This window comes from Lithobates pipiens, unplaced genomic scaffold (genome assembly GCF_037356315.1).
Source record: "Lithobates pipiens isolate NorthernLeopardFrog02 unplaced genomic scaffold, aLitPip1_a1.2 Scaffold_8, whole genome shotgun sequence".
Taxonomy (NCBI): Eukaryota; Metazoa; Chordata; class Amphibia; order Anura; family Ranidae; genus Lithobates; species Lithobates pipiens.
Window position 1 is genome coordinate 273796731 of NW_027507903.1, and position 16902 is coordinate 273813632.

A 16902-nucleotide genomic window follows, 5' to 3' on the forward strand; every position below is an offset into this window, starting at 1 on the left:
ATGTGTCTTGGGAGCCCACTTCTAAGATTATCCACAGTATTACACAGTCTCCATAGATATAGTGGGGTCGTTTTACTAAACCTAGTGTGCAAAATCTGGTGCAGCTGTGCATGGTAGCCAATCAGCTTCTAACTTCTGCTTGTTCAAGCAATCCTTTGCAATAAAAGATGGAAGCCGATCAGTTTCTATGCAGAGCAGCACCGGATTTTTACTCTCTCCAATTTCAATAAATTAACCTCAATTTGTCAGCCAATGGATACCTAAAAACTTTGAGATTGATTTCTATCCCTTTCCAGCTATATGCAGATCAACTACACTTGATCATAGTCTTCAGCGGCATGGTTCACATCAACTGATAATGCATATGAGCAGCAATCTTAAAATGTTTGAGTGTCTTATCAAAAGTAGCTCTGATCTATACCTGCAAATTCATTGCATTAATTGGACTCCAGGTGTGCAAACTACAGACTCCAATTAGCTTTTTTTTTATTTAAGTAATTAGCCTATGGGGTTTAACTAGGCCAGCCATTGACAGTTTAAAACTCAGCCATTAGATCTATTCATCTTTCCATTGCACTGCTTTGATCCATTTCTGGTCCTCATCGATTGTATGACATCATGAAACGTCTCATTTAGGTTCATTCCCTGGTATTTATCCCCAAAAAAATAAAAGTTGACCTGAACTTTTTTTTCAGCAGGACAATTTATGGCAAATCACAGCAGAAAACCAATCCCGATGGGTCCCAATACTTTGCCACTGTATAGAAAAATCTAATATTAAAATGATAGATATCAATCTCTAAAACTAACTCTAGTAGAAATGTACACATGCAGAAACTTAAAGTGATAAAGAACACTAAAAGTAACATGCAATAGCAATTTTGGCTACTTTCAAGATCTTTTTAAAGATGCAAGGCTTCATGGATGTCAGCTTTGCTTCAAAAAGTGTGACTTGGGACATGCACATAGGAAGGGAGTTCTTCACCCACATTTGTTTTAGGGCAGTGAATCATTAAACTGTGAAGCCAGGATAAGAATGACAACCCCAATCTTGCACTCTATAGAACAACCACCAAGACAGTCCCAAATATCTGATCTCAGTTTTGCATCAATATTTCAGTTAGTAAAGACTTCATTATTCTCTAATCCTTCACTCCTTTTCTTCAAAAACACAAAACTGCAAGGCAGAGGAAAGCTTACATATCGGTCTAGAAAATGTGACAAAATCCTCAATATTTCATCCGCCGGGTCTTCTGTTTATTTAGACAGACAGGTACAGTGGTAAAACCAAATTACAGTTGTGGGGTACCAAGCAGAGTGAATGCAACCAATAATTACATCTGAGAAAATGGCAAGTCCTACACGATAGCATTTATAAAAACTTCTCAGTTTAAAGTGTCATTGGAACTTTCATTATTTAAGTTCATGTGTTTACTCGGTCAAGCCAAGCTTCTTCTTCAGAGACTCTGGCATCTCAGGGGGAGGAGGACGAGGAAGTCTAAAGTAGACCTTCACAGAGTCATAGATGAACCACTGCAGAGCAGTCAAGGTACCAATCATGATGATACGGGCTGTCAGCCCCTTCCAGACTCCTGTGCATAGACAAATAAAAAATATTTTGAGTCTAATGTATAAGTAAAAATGTATAAGTAAAATGTATTCAGAGAAAAAAAAAAAAAAAAAAAAAAAAAAAAAAAAAAAAAAAAACACACACACACTTTTTTTTTTTAAAAACACACCTTTTGGCCCAAGTCGTTTAAGGACTTCCATAGCAGTGCTTCCCTTTTCTTTGTTCAACACGGAAACCACTGAATCAGCAGGATGGGAGACGATGGCACAGAACACACCAGCTATAGGAAAAAATTAAAAATAAAAAATTGTAATAAACACATCAATTTTCACAAACCTTTGCTACTACATCCATTTGCTTTATTGAATAGGCTGAAGAGCATAGGAGTATACAGTCTTTATGGGTCCAAGACGACCTGTCCGCATACTAGCCAAGTCCTGTTGGTGAGAAGTGGTACAGCAAACGCTGAAACCACTGCCAACAGAACATAATGACCAGGATGAAGGTATATTATTCTTACATGCCAATGACTCAAGCACCTTTGACTGTACAACCAAACAAGTTGATGGGTGACACTGAACTGGAACTGCTAGATTGATCCAGCTGAACTCAGAACAAGTTAAAACACCCACAAAGGTGGATCTAAGGGAGCATGTTACATTTAGGAAGCAAAGAACAAAAAAAAAAAAAAAAGAAAAAAAAAAAAAAAAAAACACACTTGGAGAAGTATGGGAATCCATTTTGCAGATTAATACTTACCCAGGTGGAGGCAGCATCGGATCCCAGCACTTCACTGAGAACTGAGTGACTGAGTGAGTGAACGTGGCCAATGGCTCGGTTTTCACTGCTCCCTAAACAGAGCTGCTGCCTGTTAATCAGCAGCTCTGCTTCTACATGCTCACTGGAGCACTGAGCTGTGGAGGAGCGGAGAGTGGCCATCTCAGCAGCTCGCCGAGAGGCCATCAGTCCAGGTACCTGGTGGAACCAGACTCCCATAGTCAGATGCCTGGACTGATCTCAAGTCACCAGAGTGGACTTCATACCATTCTCTGCTGAAAATGGATCACAGAAGTGAAAAACGAATTGCATTCCTGTGACCCATAGAAACCCAGTCAAACGAGCTCAGGCTAAACTTCCTTTAAAATAAGATTCATTCAGAAGCAAGTTTATACTTAAATGATAAACTGAAGAACTTTGCCTACTATCCCCTTTTCTAAAGCTAAATATGTTGGCAAACCAAATTTTTTTTTTTAAATCTGGAAAATGTTAAAATATCTTAGACCACAATCCTGGACTGCACCCGATACGGGTCAACAGCTTTTTGTCCAATTATTTTTATTTTTATGTAGTGGATACACATCGCCTTAAATTCATGAATTTTCTGAACAAACTGGAGTCACCTAAACAGTAAAATTTCATGCAGAAGTGTTGAAGTAGTAAACCTGGTGAACTTACCAATATAGCCAGCAACAAAAGTCACAACCAACTGTTCGGACTTTGAACATTCACTTCGTGGCTTGGGTACAACATGCTTGTACAGTGCTTCAACTGTACGTTCAAAGCAAGCAAACTTCATCATGGTGTAGGGAATTTGCCTCATCCAGAGAGGAGCAACTCCTTTGTAGAACCTACAAATACAGCACATTTAACATATGCCTAAAAGTACAGCTTGAGAATACAAAAGTAAAAGAATGACCCTCCCCCTGTTACACTATCGCTATACATCTGCACAATAGTTAGCAATTTTAAAGAACAAAAAGACATGAACAGGCAAATGTATATCTAAAACAGTAAACACACACACACACACACACACACACACACACACACAATTACTGGTGGTGATGGGCTGCTCTTTTCCTTCTGAAATAAGCTTGATGGTATTATACTAAGCATAGGGTCTCTTTATGCTCCAATTATCTGTCCGCATATTAGCCAAGTCCCATTGGTGAAAAGCAGCACAGCATTAATGTTGCAACCGCTGTCAACAGAACATCAATAACCAACATGCAGGTATATTATTCTTACATGCCAATGACTCAAGCACCTTTGACTGTACAACCAAAAAAGTTGCTGGGCAACACTGAACTGGAACTGCTAGATTGATCCAGCTGAACTCAGAACAAGTTAAAACACCCACAAAGGTGGATCTAAGGGAGCATGTTACATTTAGGAAGCCAAAAATACATTAAGATCAGTTTGAGATTCATTTTAAAAACGAAAATGTAAGGCAGAAAGGAAAAAAAAAACAAAAAAAAAACACCCAAACAAAAAGCACTTACGCCCAGATTCCTTCTTCAGCAAACATCTTGGGTGCCGCTTGTCGCAAAGTATTTGCATATCCCGGCTGTGTTTGAATACGTACTTTTGCAGCTTCCATTGGAGCCAGTGCAATATCTGCAAAGAACTCAGCACTAGCAGATGCAGCCAGGTACAGAGAAGTGCGCCACAAATAGGAATTTTCCTAAGATGTAGAAGAAAAAAATAAAATAAAAAACCCTCGTATTTAAGAACAGATGCATTATGTATAGTTCCCAGAAAAGTCAATGGGCATTTTTTTGGAAAAGTTAACTTATCCTTTAAAGGTGGAAGTAAACTCCCCTATTGTTTTCAGCCAAGGAAGCTGCCATCTTTGCCTCTGTTTAATCTTCAACTGCTATGGAGCTGCACATGTGATTCGTTATGACACCAGCCATTGGATGGTTTGATAGTTTGGCTGAGCGCACAGCCAATATGCAGTTAGCATTCCCGGCATGCCTTTTTTTTTTTAACTGTTTAAATCGATGGGTTTACTTCCACTTTAAGCATTAGCTCCGGCACTAAAATTGTGCTGACATTTGCAGCGATACCTCAAATGTGTGGTGTAATCACGGTTTACATATTCATTACAGAGCCATGTGCACAAGTTTACATTTTTCTCATTTAACTTAAGAGATCTGTTTGATCAGCTACTTCCCTGGCTGTTACTGGCAGGGAAACAGCACAGAAACGGAAGTGATGAAATTCTTGTTGGTTCCAGCTACTTCAGATGTGGAAATGGATGTTCCTCCATCTCCTGTTGGCAGCCGACCCCACCAGCAGCGGGTGGTGGCTCCTTCAAAGCTCCATTCACACCTAGGCAATTTGAATCAGGGGGTTAGAATTGCAGCAAATGGGGGGGAAAAACACAGGACCTGCGTGCGATGCCATTACATCTTCATGGCACCCCAATCATGGTGCGATTTTGGCACGATAAATCACACTGCAATTGTGGTAAAATTGCAAATCAAGAAACGTGTCGCTCGAAAAAGAAGTCTCTTTTGGACAACATTACCTTTTTCCCACAATTGTGATTTATTGTGCTGCAAAAATGACACTACCATTGGGATTCCATTAATGGCACCGCAAACGTGTCCTGCCGCTATTTTGAGTACGTGGGCAGATTCACTGTGCTTCTGCCTGCGATTCAAATTGTCCAGATGTGAATGGAACTCAACAGCAGCGCCATGTTTGAATGGAAACAAGTGTCCCCATAGCAAGCTGCTTGCTGTGGGGGCACTAGACAGAAGGGAGGAGCCAGGAGCAGCAAAGAGAAAGATCCAGGCTGCCCTGTGCAAAACCACTGCATATAGAAAGGCATAATATATAAATATATATATTTTTTTTTTACATAAACACTTTACAATCACCCAAGTAAATTCCATACATCTTTTAAGATCAGAAACTTACAAAAAACGCTTACCTCTCCTATAAGGTTAGAATACAAGACCTTGAAGACTTCATAAAATCCAAATTTACACAATCCTTGCATGGAATACCCAATAAATGTTGGGGCCCATCCCTTGGCAAGTCCACGGACACCATCTTCCTTAAGAGTTACAGAAAACCCATTGAAAATGCTCTTGTACTTTTGGGGATCCACCTAGGAGAGAAAAATAAATTGTATACATTACACCATAGTTTGGTTTGTACATAAAATTATAGTGTCTACAATCAATATACGATTAAAGGGATTTAAAAAAAAAATAAAAAAAAAAAAAATATGTAGAGGAATACAGATTGCCTTAGCTTTCTTTATAAAGAAATTCGATTTTTGAAATTTTATTGGATAAGTTTTATAGCAGAAAAGTAAAACATAGGGTCCCCCCCCCCCAAATTGACGCTTTGTTTTCTAGCACACACACAAAAAAAAAAAAAAGTTGTTTTTTTTCTCTTTATTTGGGTACAACATTCCAGGACCATGCAATTGTCAGTTAAAGTAACGCAGTGTCACATACCAAAAATATAAAGGCATGGTCATGAAATAGTTTATTACTTCATTATAGTTATTCATAACAGGACAAGTGTAAACACCTTGTAATTAGGGGGTCGGCCGATATCCACTTTTTTTTGAAGCATCAGTAACAAGCTTACCAATGTTACTTCAAGGGGTTGTACCAGGGTAATGCATGCAGCTGCAGACATCAGCCCAGTAGCTCTTTAGAGTAGCTGGTCGGCTTTCTTGTAATAACCAAAGCAGATTGGATCCAGTAACCCAGAAGCAATGTCATGACATCACTCCCGGATTACGGTCATCCTAAGCACCAGTTTACAAAAATAAAAGTATTCAAAAATGGCAATCTTGACGTTTTGAATACTTTCAAGTGCAGGAGGTTTTGTTTGACCGTACCTTAAAAAAAAAAAAAAAAATATATATATATATATAAAAAAAATCCCCACAGCATAAAGCTGTCACCAACCTTGCTTCACTGTGGCATGGTATTGGCTAGGTGATGAGCGGGTGCCTGGTTTCCTCCAGAAATGAAGCTTGTAATTCAGGCTAAAGAGTTCAATCTGTCATCAGACCAGAGAACTTGGTTTCTCGTGGTCAGAGTCATTCAGATGTCTTTTGGCAAAGACTTCATGGCTTGGTTTGTGATCTGACATGCACTGTTAACTGTGGGGCATTATATAGATAGGTGTGTGCGCGCGCGCGCCTTTCCAAATCATGTACAATCAACTGATTTTACCACAGGTGGACTCCAGTCGAGTTGTAGAAACATCTCAAAGGATGATCAGTGGAAACAGGATGGACCTGAGCTCAATTCTGAGTGTCATGGCAAAGGCTGTGACTACTTATGTACATGTGATTTTTCCTTCATTTAATACATTTATGAAGACTTCAAAACAAACTTTTCACATTGTCACTGTGAAGAATGAATGAATGAATTAAATACTTGTATAGCGCACAATGCGAACTGAATCACTTCTAGTATGGTTTGTACTAGAGGTCGACTGATATATCGGCCGATATTTGCCGTTTTTTAATTAATCGGCATCGGCCGATTGTGCTGGTAAAAAGCCGATATAGAACTGCAGCGGGACTTTGAAATGACTTCTGTAATAGAAGTCAGTGTAAGTTGCCATAGTAACGTCTTCCTCCTCTCTTGGCAGGCTGCCAAGAAAAGAACAGAAAGATACAATGTTTACACTTGAATGAATGAAATCATCTCTGTGTGTAGAAGTTCTCAGTTTAACCATTTAAAGAGGAAGTAAACCCTTCCAAACAACTTGGACCTACAGGTAAGCCTAGATTAAGGCTTACCTGTAGGTCCAAGCAATATCTCCTAAACCTATATGGTTTAGGAGATATTTGCCCGAAAATGGGCACCGCTGTCTACGGCGCATGCGCCGTAGACAGCGGCGCGCAGGCGCACTAAATGCGGCAAATCCATGAATGGATTTGCCAAATTTGTCGACTCCCGTGCGCATGCGCGGGAGTGACGTCATCGCAGCTTCGCCGAGTGGCAGCGGCGGAGCTGCGAGACGCCACCAGCAACATGGATGCGGCGGACTACAGGGATCAGCGGCGACTTCGCTGGCTCCTGTGTCAGGTAAGTGACACATAATGAGCTACTATGCGATGCATAGTAGTCCATTATGCTTTACCTTTGCAGGGAAAAAAGAGGAAGTAAACCCATCAGGGTTTACTTCCTCTTTAAAGACTAAATCTTTTCTGACACTTGTTGCTTACAAGTAAAAATCCTGTATTTTCTGCCAGAAAATCACTTAGACCCCCCAAAAATTATATATATTTTTTAGCAGAGATCCTAGGGAATAAAATAGCGGTTGTTGCAATATTTTATGTCATACGGCATTTGCACAGAGGTCTTTCAAATGCATTTTTTGGGGAAAAAAAATACACTATTTAAAAAATAAAAATAAAAAAAACAGTAAAGTTAGCCCATTTTTTTTCGTCCAAAAGTTTTGACTACCTGTTTTTATTTAATATATAGTTTTTTTTTTTATCTAAATCATACATACAAGTAAACTGATTGGAGGTTTGTTTTGTTTAATAAATGTTTAAATGTAAGAAATTTTCTGTATCACTTATGAAGACTGCTTTCACACTGGAGCGGGCAGGCATTGATGGTAAAACGCAAGTTTTAGCGGCTCTTTACCATCATTTTAGCAGTGCTATTTGGCTGCTAGTGGGGCACATCTAACCCAGCTAGCGGCCAAGCAAGAGGTTAAATGCGCCCATGAAGCACTGCTGCCAAATCGCATTGCATGCGCTTCGGCAGTGGTGCCCATTCATATCAATGGGCAGGAGTGGTGGAGGAGCGGTATACACCACTCCAAACGTGCTGCTTGCAGGACTTTTTTTTTTTTAAGATCCTGCCAGCGCATCGCCTCAGTGTGAAAGCACTGTCTTTGACACAGACTGCAGGGGAGCCATTTCGCAGGCACTTTACAGGCGCTATTTTTAGCCCAAAAGCGCCTGAAAAACGCCGCAGTGGGAAAGGTGTGTTAGATCAAGGGGGATTAAAAGAAAAAAAAGAAAAAAATAAATATATAAAATCGGCCTACCTAACATATCGGGAAAAAAAAAAAAAAAAAAAATCGGCATCATATATCGGCTATCGGCCGCCATGATTACTAAATATCGGCATCGGCCAGAGAAAAACCCATATCGGTCGACCTCTAGTTTGTACAACTGAGGAAAACATTTAATCCATTCCAGAATAAGGCCAACAATAAAGTGTACAAAAAGTGAAGCGCTGTGAAGACTTTTCAGATGCACTGTATGCTGCTAGAATTGGAAAAAGTAATATTTTCCACTAGACCCCCATTTTGAGCCTTATCCTGAAACCCACATACCAATTTCAACAAATTACCCCCTCTGTACTTTTCACTAAATAAAAAAGCATGGAAAAGGACCTGGGGGTCCTAGTAGATGGGCTCAGCAATGGCGTGCAATGCCAAGCTGCTGCTAACAAAGCAAACAATATAGGAATGTATTAAAAAAGGGATTGACTCCAGAGATAAAACCACAATTCTAACGCTTTACAAGACTCTGGTCCAGCCGCACCTAGAGTATGCTGTCCAATTCTGGGCACCAGTCCTCAGGAAGGATGTACTGTAAATGCGAGTACAAAGAAGGGCAAAAAAGCTAATAAAGGGTCTAGAGGATATTAGTTATGAGGAAAGGTTGTGAGCACTGAACTTATTCTCTTTGGAGAAGAGACGTTTGAGAGGGGGGATCAATTTACAAATGCGGTACTGGTGACCCCACAAAAGGGATAACACAAGCAGAAGGGAATTTAACAAGACATGTGGCTACTCATTAAAATAAGAAATTGGGTTTAACCTTAAACTACGTAGAGGGTTCTTTATTGTAAGAGCGGCAAGTATGTGGAACTCCATTTCACAGGTGGTGGTCTCAGTGTGGAGCATCGATAGTTTCAAAAAACTATTAGTTAAGCACCTGAACAACCGCAACATACAGGGATATACAAGATAATACCGACAACCACACACATAGGTTGGACTTAATGGACTTGTCTTTTTTTTGAACCTCACCTACTATGCAACGATAACTAAATAATAATATAAACAGCATGCAAACATGTATAATGCATATAAAACAAAGCTGGTCATGTTTAGCATGCTTAGTAAATTGTGCTTCTGACAGACATTAAATGAAAACATTGTTAGCATACCCACCTGAATACGACATTTCACCAAATCCAAAGGTACAACTGCAGTGTGAGTTATACCACAACTGAGGATGCCACCAAAGCCACAAAAAGCATAAAATTTTGTTGAGCCATATTCGCAACTGTAGTCGCCTAAATGAACAAAACACCATGCTTTAAAAAAAAAAATAAAAATCCAAACACGCATGCGTAATATATTTAGTACCAAAACAAGTTAATTTAGTCAACACTAGTTAGTTTACACTCAAACTTCATAACGTGCATGTAGACAAACCTGAATTCTGCATTTAACCAGATCTAATGGGACCACTGCAGTATGTGTTGTACCACAGCTTATGATTCCACCAAAGCCACAAAGAGCAAAGAATTTTGCAGATCCATAAGCACAGCTATAGTCCTCTGTTTAATTAAAAGTGACACAATGTGTTACTCAGACTTTATAAGTGAAACAGTCTGCATTTAACATGCTTTACAATTTATATTCTGTTAAAGTTTACTTATCCTTTTTGCCTCCTTCCCCTAACCTAAGCCACCCTCTTCTCTTTATGAACTAGCTGGTTGTACATACGTCGATTTATCATGTACAACCAGCCTGTCATGTCCCCTGCTAACATGCACATTTCATCTTTATAGAAGTTACAAATAACATTCCCAAGGCCACATCTAGGGAGGAAAAAAAAGAAATAAAAAGGGAAAGGGACTGAATACTTTATGGCAACATGCCCTTGTCAGCACTCCTACTGAAGTACTGCAGATAGGCAACCCACTTATGACCCATTGTGTGGATACAGAACTTTCCTCAACAACGACAACCATAATTAAGCTTGGCCATACACTGCCACTTAAAATGCTAAAAACATGTGGATGCAAATACTGCTTTTGTGAATTATGCATTTTCCTGCCCATTTGTTGTATTCTGAGCCAAAAAAACATCAAGATATCATACTGAAAAGTTTAATACATCTGAATGAAAAGCTGGAAGCTGATTAAAATGGTAAATCGCCCCTTTTTAAACCAATGAAACCACCAAGCTCCTCATTCACTCCCTTGTTATATCTCGCCTTGACTATTGCAACTCCCTTCTCATTGTCCTGCCTCTCCATAGGCTATCCCCTCTTCAGTCTATCATGAATGCTGCTGTCAAACTTATCCACCTTACCAACCGCTCAGTGTCTGCCAAACCTCTCCTCCAATCCCTACACTGGCTCCCAATCACCCAAAATCAAATTTAAAATACTAACCACAACATACAAAGCCATTCACAACTCTGCCCCGAGCTACATTACCAATCTTGTCTCCAAATATCACCCAAATCGTCCCCTCAGTTCTTCTCAAGACCTACTCTCAAGCTCTCTCATCTCCTCCTCCCATGCTCATCTCCAGGATTTCTACAGAGCCTCTCCAATCCTCTGGAACTCGCTACCTCCACTGGTCCGGCTATCCCCTACTCTTGCTACCTTCAGGCGATCCCTGAAAACTCATCTATTCAGGGAAGCCTATCATGTCTCAAACTAATCTCCTACCACTTCCATCAACTCATTCCTGACAGTTATAACCTTTTGTACCACCTGCCCCACCTTATTAGATTGTAAGCTCTTCTGAGCAGGGCACTCTTAATCCTCTTGTATTTTATTGTATTGTAACTATATTCTCTCCTTTTTATATTGTAAAGCGCTGCGTAAATTGCTGGCGCTATATAAATCCTGAATAAATCAAAGCATAACTACTTCTGTTCTTTAGGTACCATTATTTAAGACTTAAAGGATTCCAAGAAAAGGTTTTTTGTGCCCCCACTGCATGGGTTAACAGTCTAGGGGTGAAGAGAGTGGCGATATACTTACCTAATCTGCCGATCCTCTAAAGCGCAAGACCGGTTCTTGCCACAAAGACACATTGATGTGCAGATAGCAGAAGGCAACACCTACTAACATTAAATGCTGTCTATTAACAAGGGCAGCCACACACTTTATCCTATTCCAACCAATTGCTAAAACTCACCTTCAGCAACAGCAGCTGCAGCAGCAAGGCGTCGGACAGGTTGGATCTCTGGAGTGTTTTTCTTCCTTAAAGTCACGCATTCCTGACCCACCTGGAAATGTGGTGCACTGAACGGATTCGCCCGGGCTAGCTGCGCAACGGTGGAGTACATTTCGGCAGCTGAAGGTTTGACAAAAGAAAAAAGAAAAGTGAACACCCTACAAAGGTGAAGGGCAAACACAATTACAGGTTTGGAACTGCTGCAAAATTAAAGGTTCAAAAAAAAATACACGAAAAAAAAATTCTTACTTCAAAATAAGTCTTATTTTTGCATCATTCTGCATCTAATCTGTCAACTGTTTTGTTCTCAAACAATAGTCACCAAGGATGAGAAAAGACTTGTGTATAACCAGTTTAGGCAGGATAAATTTAGATCTGCACTTGTATTTTCCCAGGTACAGATCAGTAAAATGGTCAGAAATAACCAGCGTTAGCATACTGTAAACCAATTTTATCATTTTCATAAGAATTCAAAAATGGGTATTGTACAGTAACTAAATTGTAGAAAATTGTTAGTGTATTATAACATGGGGGGTTAATTACTAAAGGGAAATCCACTTTGGGAACATGCAAGGAGGAGAGGGGGAAAAAAAAAAAAAGGAAAAAAAAAAAAAAAAAAGAGGCATTGTTGCGTGCACATGATTGATTAAATCAGCAGAGCTTCCCCTCCAATCTACAACGGCTACACTTACACGTGTACTTGTATTGCAAAGTGGATTTGCCTTTAATAAATCAACCCCACTGTGTTGCATTATGAATGAGCAGCCAATGCACCTCAATATACACACCCCCCCCCCCATGTGTCACAATGCATTGCGCCTCGGCAGCTACTGCAAAGTGTGTTCTGGCACACCGAAGCCGGTCATTCATTCAAGATTCTCATCATGTGTACAAGGCATAAGCCACTGTGCTGCCCAATCAGGAACTTTCACCAAAACACACACACTTCCAATTGTTCATAAAGGAATTCTTTATTTCCCCCAAAGTGAAGTAAAATACGTTGGACATCCCTTAAAAATGCAAGCTCTTACTGCACGCATTAAGATGAGGTCTAAGTTGTGCATACTCTGTATTGAAGTCATTAACTTATCTTAGTGCTTTGTGGTAGAGGTCTAAAGCAGTTCCCTGTTTTTTGGGTTGATTTGCAGTTGCTACAGAATTTCTGAAGCAGGTTTAATTACAGTACCTCTTTATGTATGCAGGTTTAATCTGGTGTTCAGAGATAGGAGGCCGTTTTTATCCGATATAAATAGGTCCTGACATTGAAAATTTACTGCTAGCTTTAAGCCCTGGTTCACATTGATGCCACTTTGAAATCACGCTACATCACTCGAAAAAGCGCAATTTCAAAGTAGCAAGTTCAGCACGATTTCAGGTGCTACTTGATCGACATCTGTGTCGCTTCATGCACAGATGTCTATTGAAGCCACACCTGAAGAGTGGCAAAAGTAGTGCAGGAACTACTTTTGCAAATCGGTGCAGCGCCACAAAATTTGCGTTGCACCGATTAGAACAGTGTCATTGCCTCCTCCAACCTTTGTGTCATTGTGGACTACGAGTGATTGTAAAGGTTTTTTTTAAAAAAACATCAAATATATATGTCATACTTACCTGCTCTGTGCAAGGGTTTTGAACAGAGCCACCCCAATTCTCCTTTACTGAGGTCCCCTGGCAGTGGCTCCTCTTCAGCAAGTGCCCCCACGGAAAGCAGAATTCCATGGGGGCAGCCGGACGCGCACGCTCCCAAGTCCTGCTGCTGCATCCATTGACAGACAGCAGGACTCAATTACTATTGTGGCAGGAAGTCTTTAATCCTTTCTATGTGGTCAAAGTGATTTGGGCAGCTTTAAAGTTTAAACAGGAAGATCGTTGATCAGCTTTTCCCCTCTCGTGTCCATCAGATGTGAATAGAGGAGAGACAATCGGCTGATCCTCTGACATGGGGGGGGGGGGGGGTTGTGCTGGTTATTTAACAAACCAAAGAAAAGTCCTTTTACATACACTTTAAATTTGAACTAATGACAAAGTCCGCCCCCCCCATATGGATGAAGTAAGGGAGGGTTAAAGGGCAAGCTCACCTTTTGACACCCCCAAAAAAAAAGCACTTTTTTTGCACCAGCACAGTTCTCCTGCAGATCCGTCAGTATATCTGCTTGTTCTTAGCTCATACAAGGAAGCTGACACATTCCGACAGGAAAAAAAAAAAAAAAAAGGCGTGAGGACCAGTGCATTTATAACATGTTACACCCCAAATATGGGTGCAACATGTTATGAAAGGTGAACTTCTCCTTTAAGGGCTGGTTGACACCAAATGCAGTTCATGTGTTTTTGCTGCAGAATAAAAATGCACTGGACAGTGTTCAACATGGCTTCCAATGGTCCTAGTTTACACCAGTGCAGTGTGTTACATTGCAATCAAGAGTAAAACTATGGGGGTTATTTACTAAGGCTGGCTAGTGCAACTCTGCATAGAAACCAATCGGCTTCCAGGTTTTATTGCCAAAGCTTAAATTAAATAAGCTGAAGTTAAGACGCCAATTGGCTGCCATGCACCACTTCACCATATTCTGAGGGCACTGGTTTCAGTAAATCTCCCCCATTGTATGGAACACATAGGGCTGGAACAAAAAAAAAAAAAAAAAAAAAAAAAAAGAAGAAGATTTAAATCTTGAATCGAGTTGAGGTCAAATCGATTCAAAATGTAAGCAAATCGATTTTCTCTTCACCAGGACTGGTGCTGACAAAAAAAAAAAAAAAAAAAAAACACACACACACACACACAGCAAAACACATCCAGAACAGAGATTGTACTGTGAACCGTTCCTTAGATCAGTATTTCTAAAGCTTTTTTTTCCCCAGGCAAGGTGCCCTTTAAAATTAGGCACAATCTCGGGGCACCTTATACTAAAAAATGCAACAAACTAAAGGAATAGTTTTACATAAAGGCAGAAACATCCACACATGTAGGACACTGTTTAGAGGCGATTTATTCCTCCAAAGCAAATACAGCTTTGCATACTGGTACTGTATTCCAATGTTTCTCTTTTCCCTCAGTTTTTGTTCTTCACTCAGATAATGTGACCCCAGTGCTTACGGAGAAGGGCAGGAGAAGGACAAACAAGGATGCTGTACAAGCACCTGATATCCATAACAACCAATAATGTCATTGGTTGTTAGGATACTGGAAGATGGTAATGGTGCAGAATAACAAACCTGTATAAATTTTTTAGACCTTTTGCTAAGGCACCCTAGTTGGGGGGGGGGGGGGGGGGGAGAGATATATATATATATCCATCCCCTCTTTTTTGGGGATCAGGGTACCATTAGGAAGTGGGGGGGCACAAACCCCTTCACTTTCTATCCCATAGCCACAACAGGAAGGGAGAAGAAATCCCTGCAGATTGAGGGAATCCCTGACCGTCACCAGAACTAGTGTCCCAACTGGAAGACTTGCCCTCTATTCCTGTTCTGGTGACAACCCAGCTTTTGCGATGCTCTCTTTCACTCTGGGTGATAAAGGTAAACCGTATAAATGGAGAAGGTCAATCTCCCTAAGGCCCCTTTACACAGACACCTCTGTTCTGTAGGGGGGGGGGGTAAAGTACCGCTGATAAGATGGATGACAGGTCCAGCTATGCTCACTGTGCAAAGCGGAGACGGACATAGTTCCCGCTCTCCTCTATGGGGAGATCAGATGAAAACAGAACGCTCGTTAGTTTTCATCTGATCACATCCACCAGACCGAAGGAAAATAGGCCCTCCATCCGTCCAGTTTTGGCAGTGGAGATCGTATAGCAGCGGACAGGTCACTGCTGACATCCAGCGCCCCATATAGATGAGCGGAGCATTCGAGCAAGGCCATCTAAAAAAATGACAGGTGGACCTGATCAGACAGCCCATGTGAAGTGAGGCCTAATAGGTGTACACACAGCAACAGAGACCTGACGTGATCTAATCCCTCTACACTCTCCAAGGGGGAGGGAGGGGGGGGTGATATACGGGACCCTCCCAATTATGAAGGTGAATGGGGTGATGATCTGATCTTGTGGCAATCCTGGTACAGATCAGCCTTCAATAGACTAATATCTAGTACATTAGAGCGCCGATCAGATGTTCCAGGTTGGAGGTCACTGCCTAGACGGTGGAGTACTGCAGTGTCCCGTGTAGCCGTCTCTATATCCCGGTACAGTTCTGGTAATGTGAGCCGATGAGGAGCACTCAGCGCTCCCTTCTATGCCCAAACTCCCGTGTCACCCTGCGCACGCACCATCCCCGCTCTCAAGGACACCGCGCTCTAATGAGAACCCCCGCCAGGCACACAGGCCTCGTCTGCTGGTGACACGCCTCGTCCTGTTACCGTTAAACACGTGAAGGACACCCCGACAATGAGCACCTCCTTACACAACCTATTTCCACAAGCGTGCCACAACCCGCCCATCCCCCAGCTCCCGCCATGACTCCCCCACACCGCTCCTCGGCCTACTCACTCACCTAGAAGATGGCGCTCACTCGGCCCTCACCGGCTAACAGAGACCGAACGTCCTCCAGACCTAATGAATTTGTCCTTCTGTGACGTACAGGCAACACCCACACCACCTCTTCGTCGACATCATTGGCTCTCGTATGTGGAGCCGCTAACAGTCCGGTGTCCTCATTGGCTGCTACAGAAGAAGGGCGGATTTGACCATGTGACGCACGGCAGAACGACTTTTACGTACACTACGTGAGCGTCAGCTGATCGCCCTGACTTGGTGTTTAGTGTATACATAGCTGTGGTTGTCTCCAATGTCACCGTGCGAGGTCATCTCTGCTAGGTGACCTTTATCTATAGCGAGTGCCTTATTCCATCTATTTCAAGTGCTCACTGAGGAAGGCTTTCCATAAAGCTTATAAAGCAATACTTTTTATATTTCCAGACTAAGAGCTCGTTTACACCAGCCAGCCGTCAGTAAATTTACAGACAGTTTGTAAAAAATCAGTGACTGTTACAACTGTCTGTGAATCTCGGGGGCTCATCGTTTTGTCATGCTGTGTTGACTTCTGTAAGTGTAAACTAGTCAAATTGCTTGCTATGGGTATTGTTGATGTTTCCGTATTGTCTTTATACTGTTTTATCATAGTGATTTTCATTGTTTTTAATGTTATTTTTCAGGTTGGCAGTAAAAAAATGTGCTCCGCCAGTAAAAAGTTTTTTGTTTTGTCAGTAAAAAATGGTGTGGGAGGTTGGCAACACTGCACAAGCATAGAAAAAAATGATCCACACTCCAGTTGTTGCTCTTAAGATTTCTTAATTTTAGTGAACAAACGCAGATTAAGTCATTTGACGCGTTTCAGTTT

General features: G+C 41.2%; 1 protein-coding gene and 2 non-coding genes across 4 annotated transcripts; all 3 read right to left on the minus strand.

Annotated features, from left to right (window-relative positions):
* Positions 1-1229: 1229 nt before the first annotated feature.
* SLC25A3 (solute carrier family 25 member 3) lies at positions 1230-16217 on the minus strand. 2 transcript variants are annotated; one of them, XM_077472019.1, is made up of 8 exons: positions 16057-16217; positions 11527-11685; positions 9536-9660; positions 5292-5471; positions 3853-4034; positions 3026-3198; positions 1740-1850; positions 1230-1592 (listed from the first exon to the last, which is right to left on the minus strand). In XM_077472019.1, the coding sequence occupies exons 2-8, from the start codon at positions 11675-11677 to the stop codon at positions 1432-1434; spliced, it is 1083 nt and encodes a 360-aa protein (XP_077328145.1). In that variant the 5' UTR covers positions 11678-11685; positions 16057-16217; the 3' UTR covers positions 1230-1431. The 2 variants fall into 2 exon arrangements, with proteins under 2 accessions (XP_077328145.1, XP_077328146.1); XM_077472020.1 differs by lacking the exon at positions 9536-9660 and adding an exon at positions 9803-9927.
* On the minus strand, positions 1985-2227 carry LOC143965199 (small nucleolar RNA SNORA53). Its single transcript, XR_013271582.1, has one exon. It is a non-coding gene; the product is annotated as a small nucleolar RNA SNORA53 (small nucleolar RNA).
* LOC143965200 (small nucleolar RNA SNORA53) lies at positions 3490-3735 on the minus strand. The gene has a single exon (XR_013271583.1). It is a non-coding gene; the product is annotated as a small nucleolar RNA SNORA53 (small nucleolar RNA).
* Positions 16218-16902: the final 685 nt, after the last annotated feature.

What these genes read in the sequence shown, in the direction of transcription:
- SLC25A3 (XM_077472019.1), bottom strand. Translation starts at nt 11,677, where the DNA reads ATGTACTCCACCGTTGCGCAGCTAGCCCGGGCGAATCCGTTCAGTGCA. An exon ending in TGCAGCTGCTGTTGCTGAAG is followed by an intron (nt 9,661 to 11,526) that starts GTGAGTTTTAGC and finishes TTGTTCATTTAG; the next exon opens with GCGACTACAGTTGCGAATAT. An exon ending in TTTTGTTGCTGGCTATATTG is followed by an intron (nt 1,851 to 3,025) that starts GTAAGTTCACCA and finishes TTTTTCCTATAG; the next exon opens with CTGGTGTGTTCTGTGCCATC.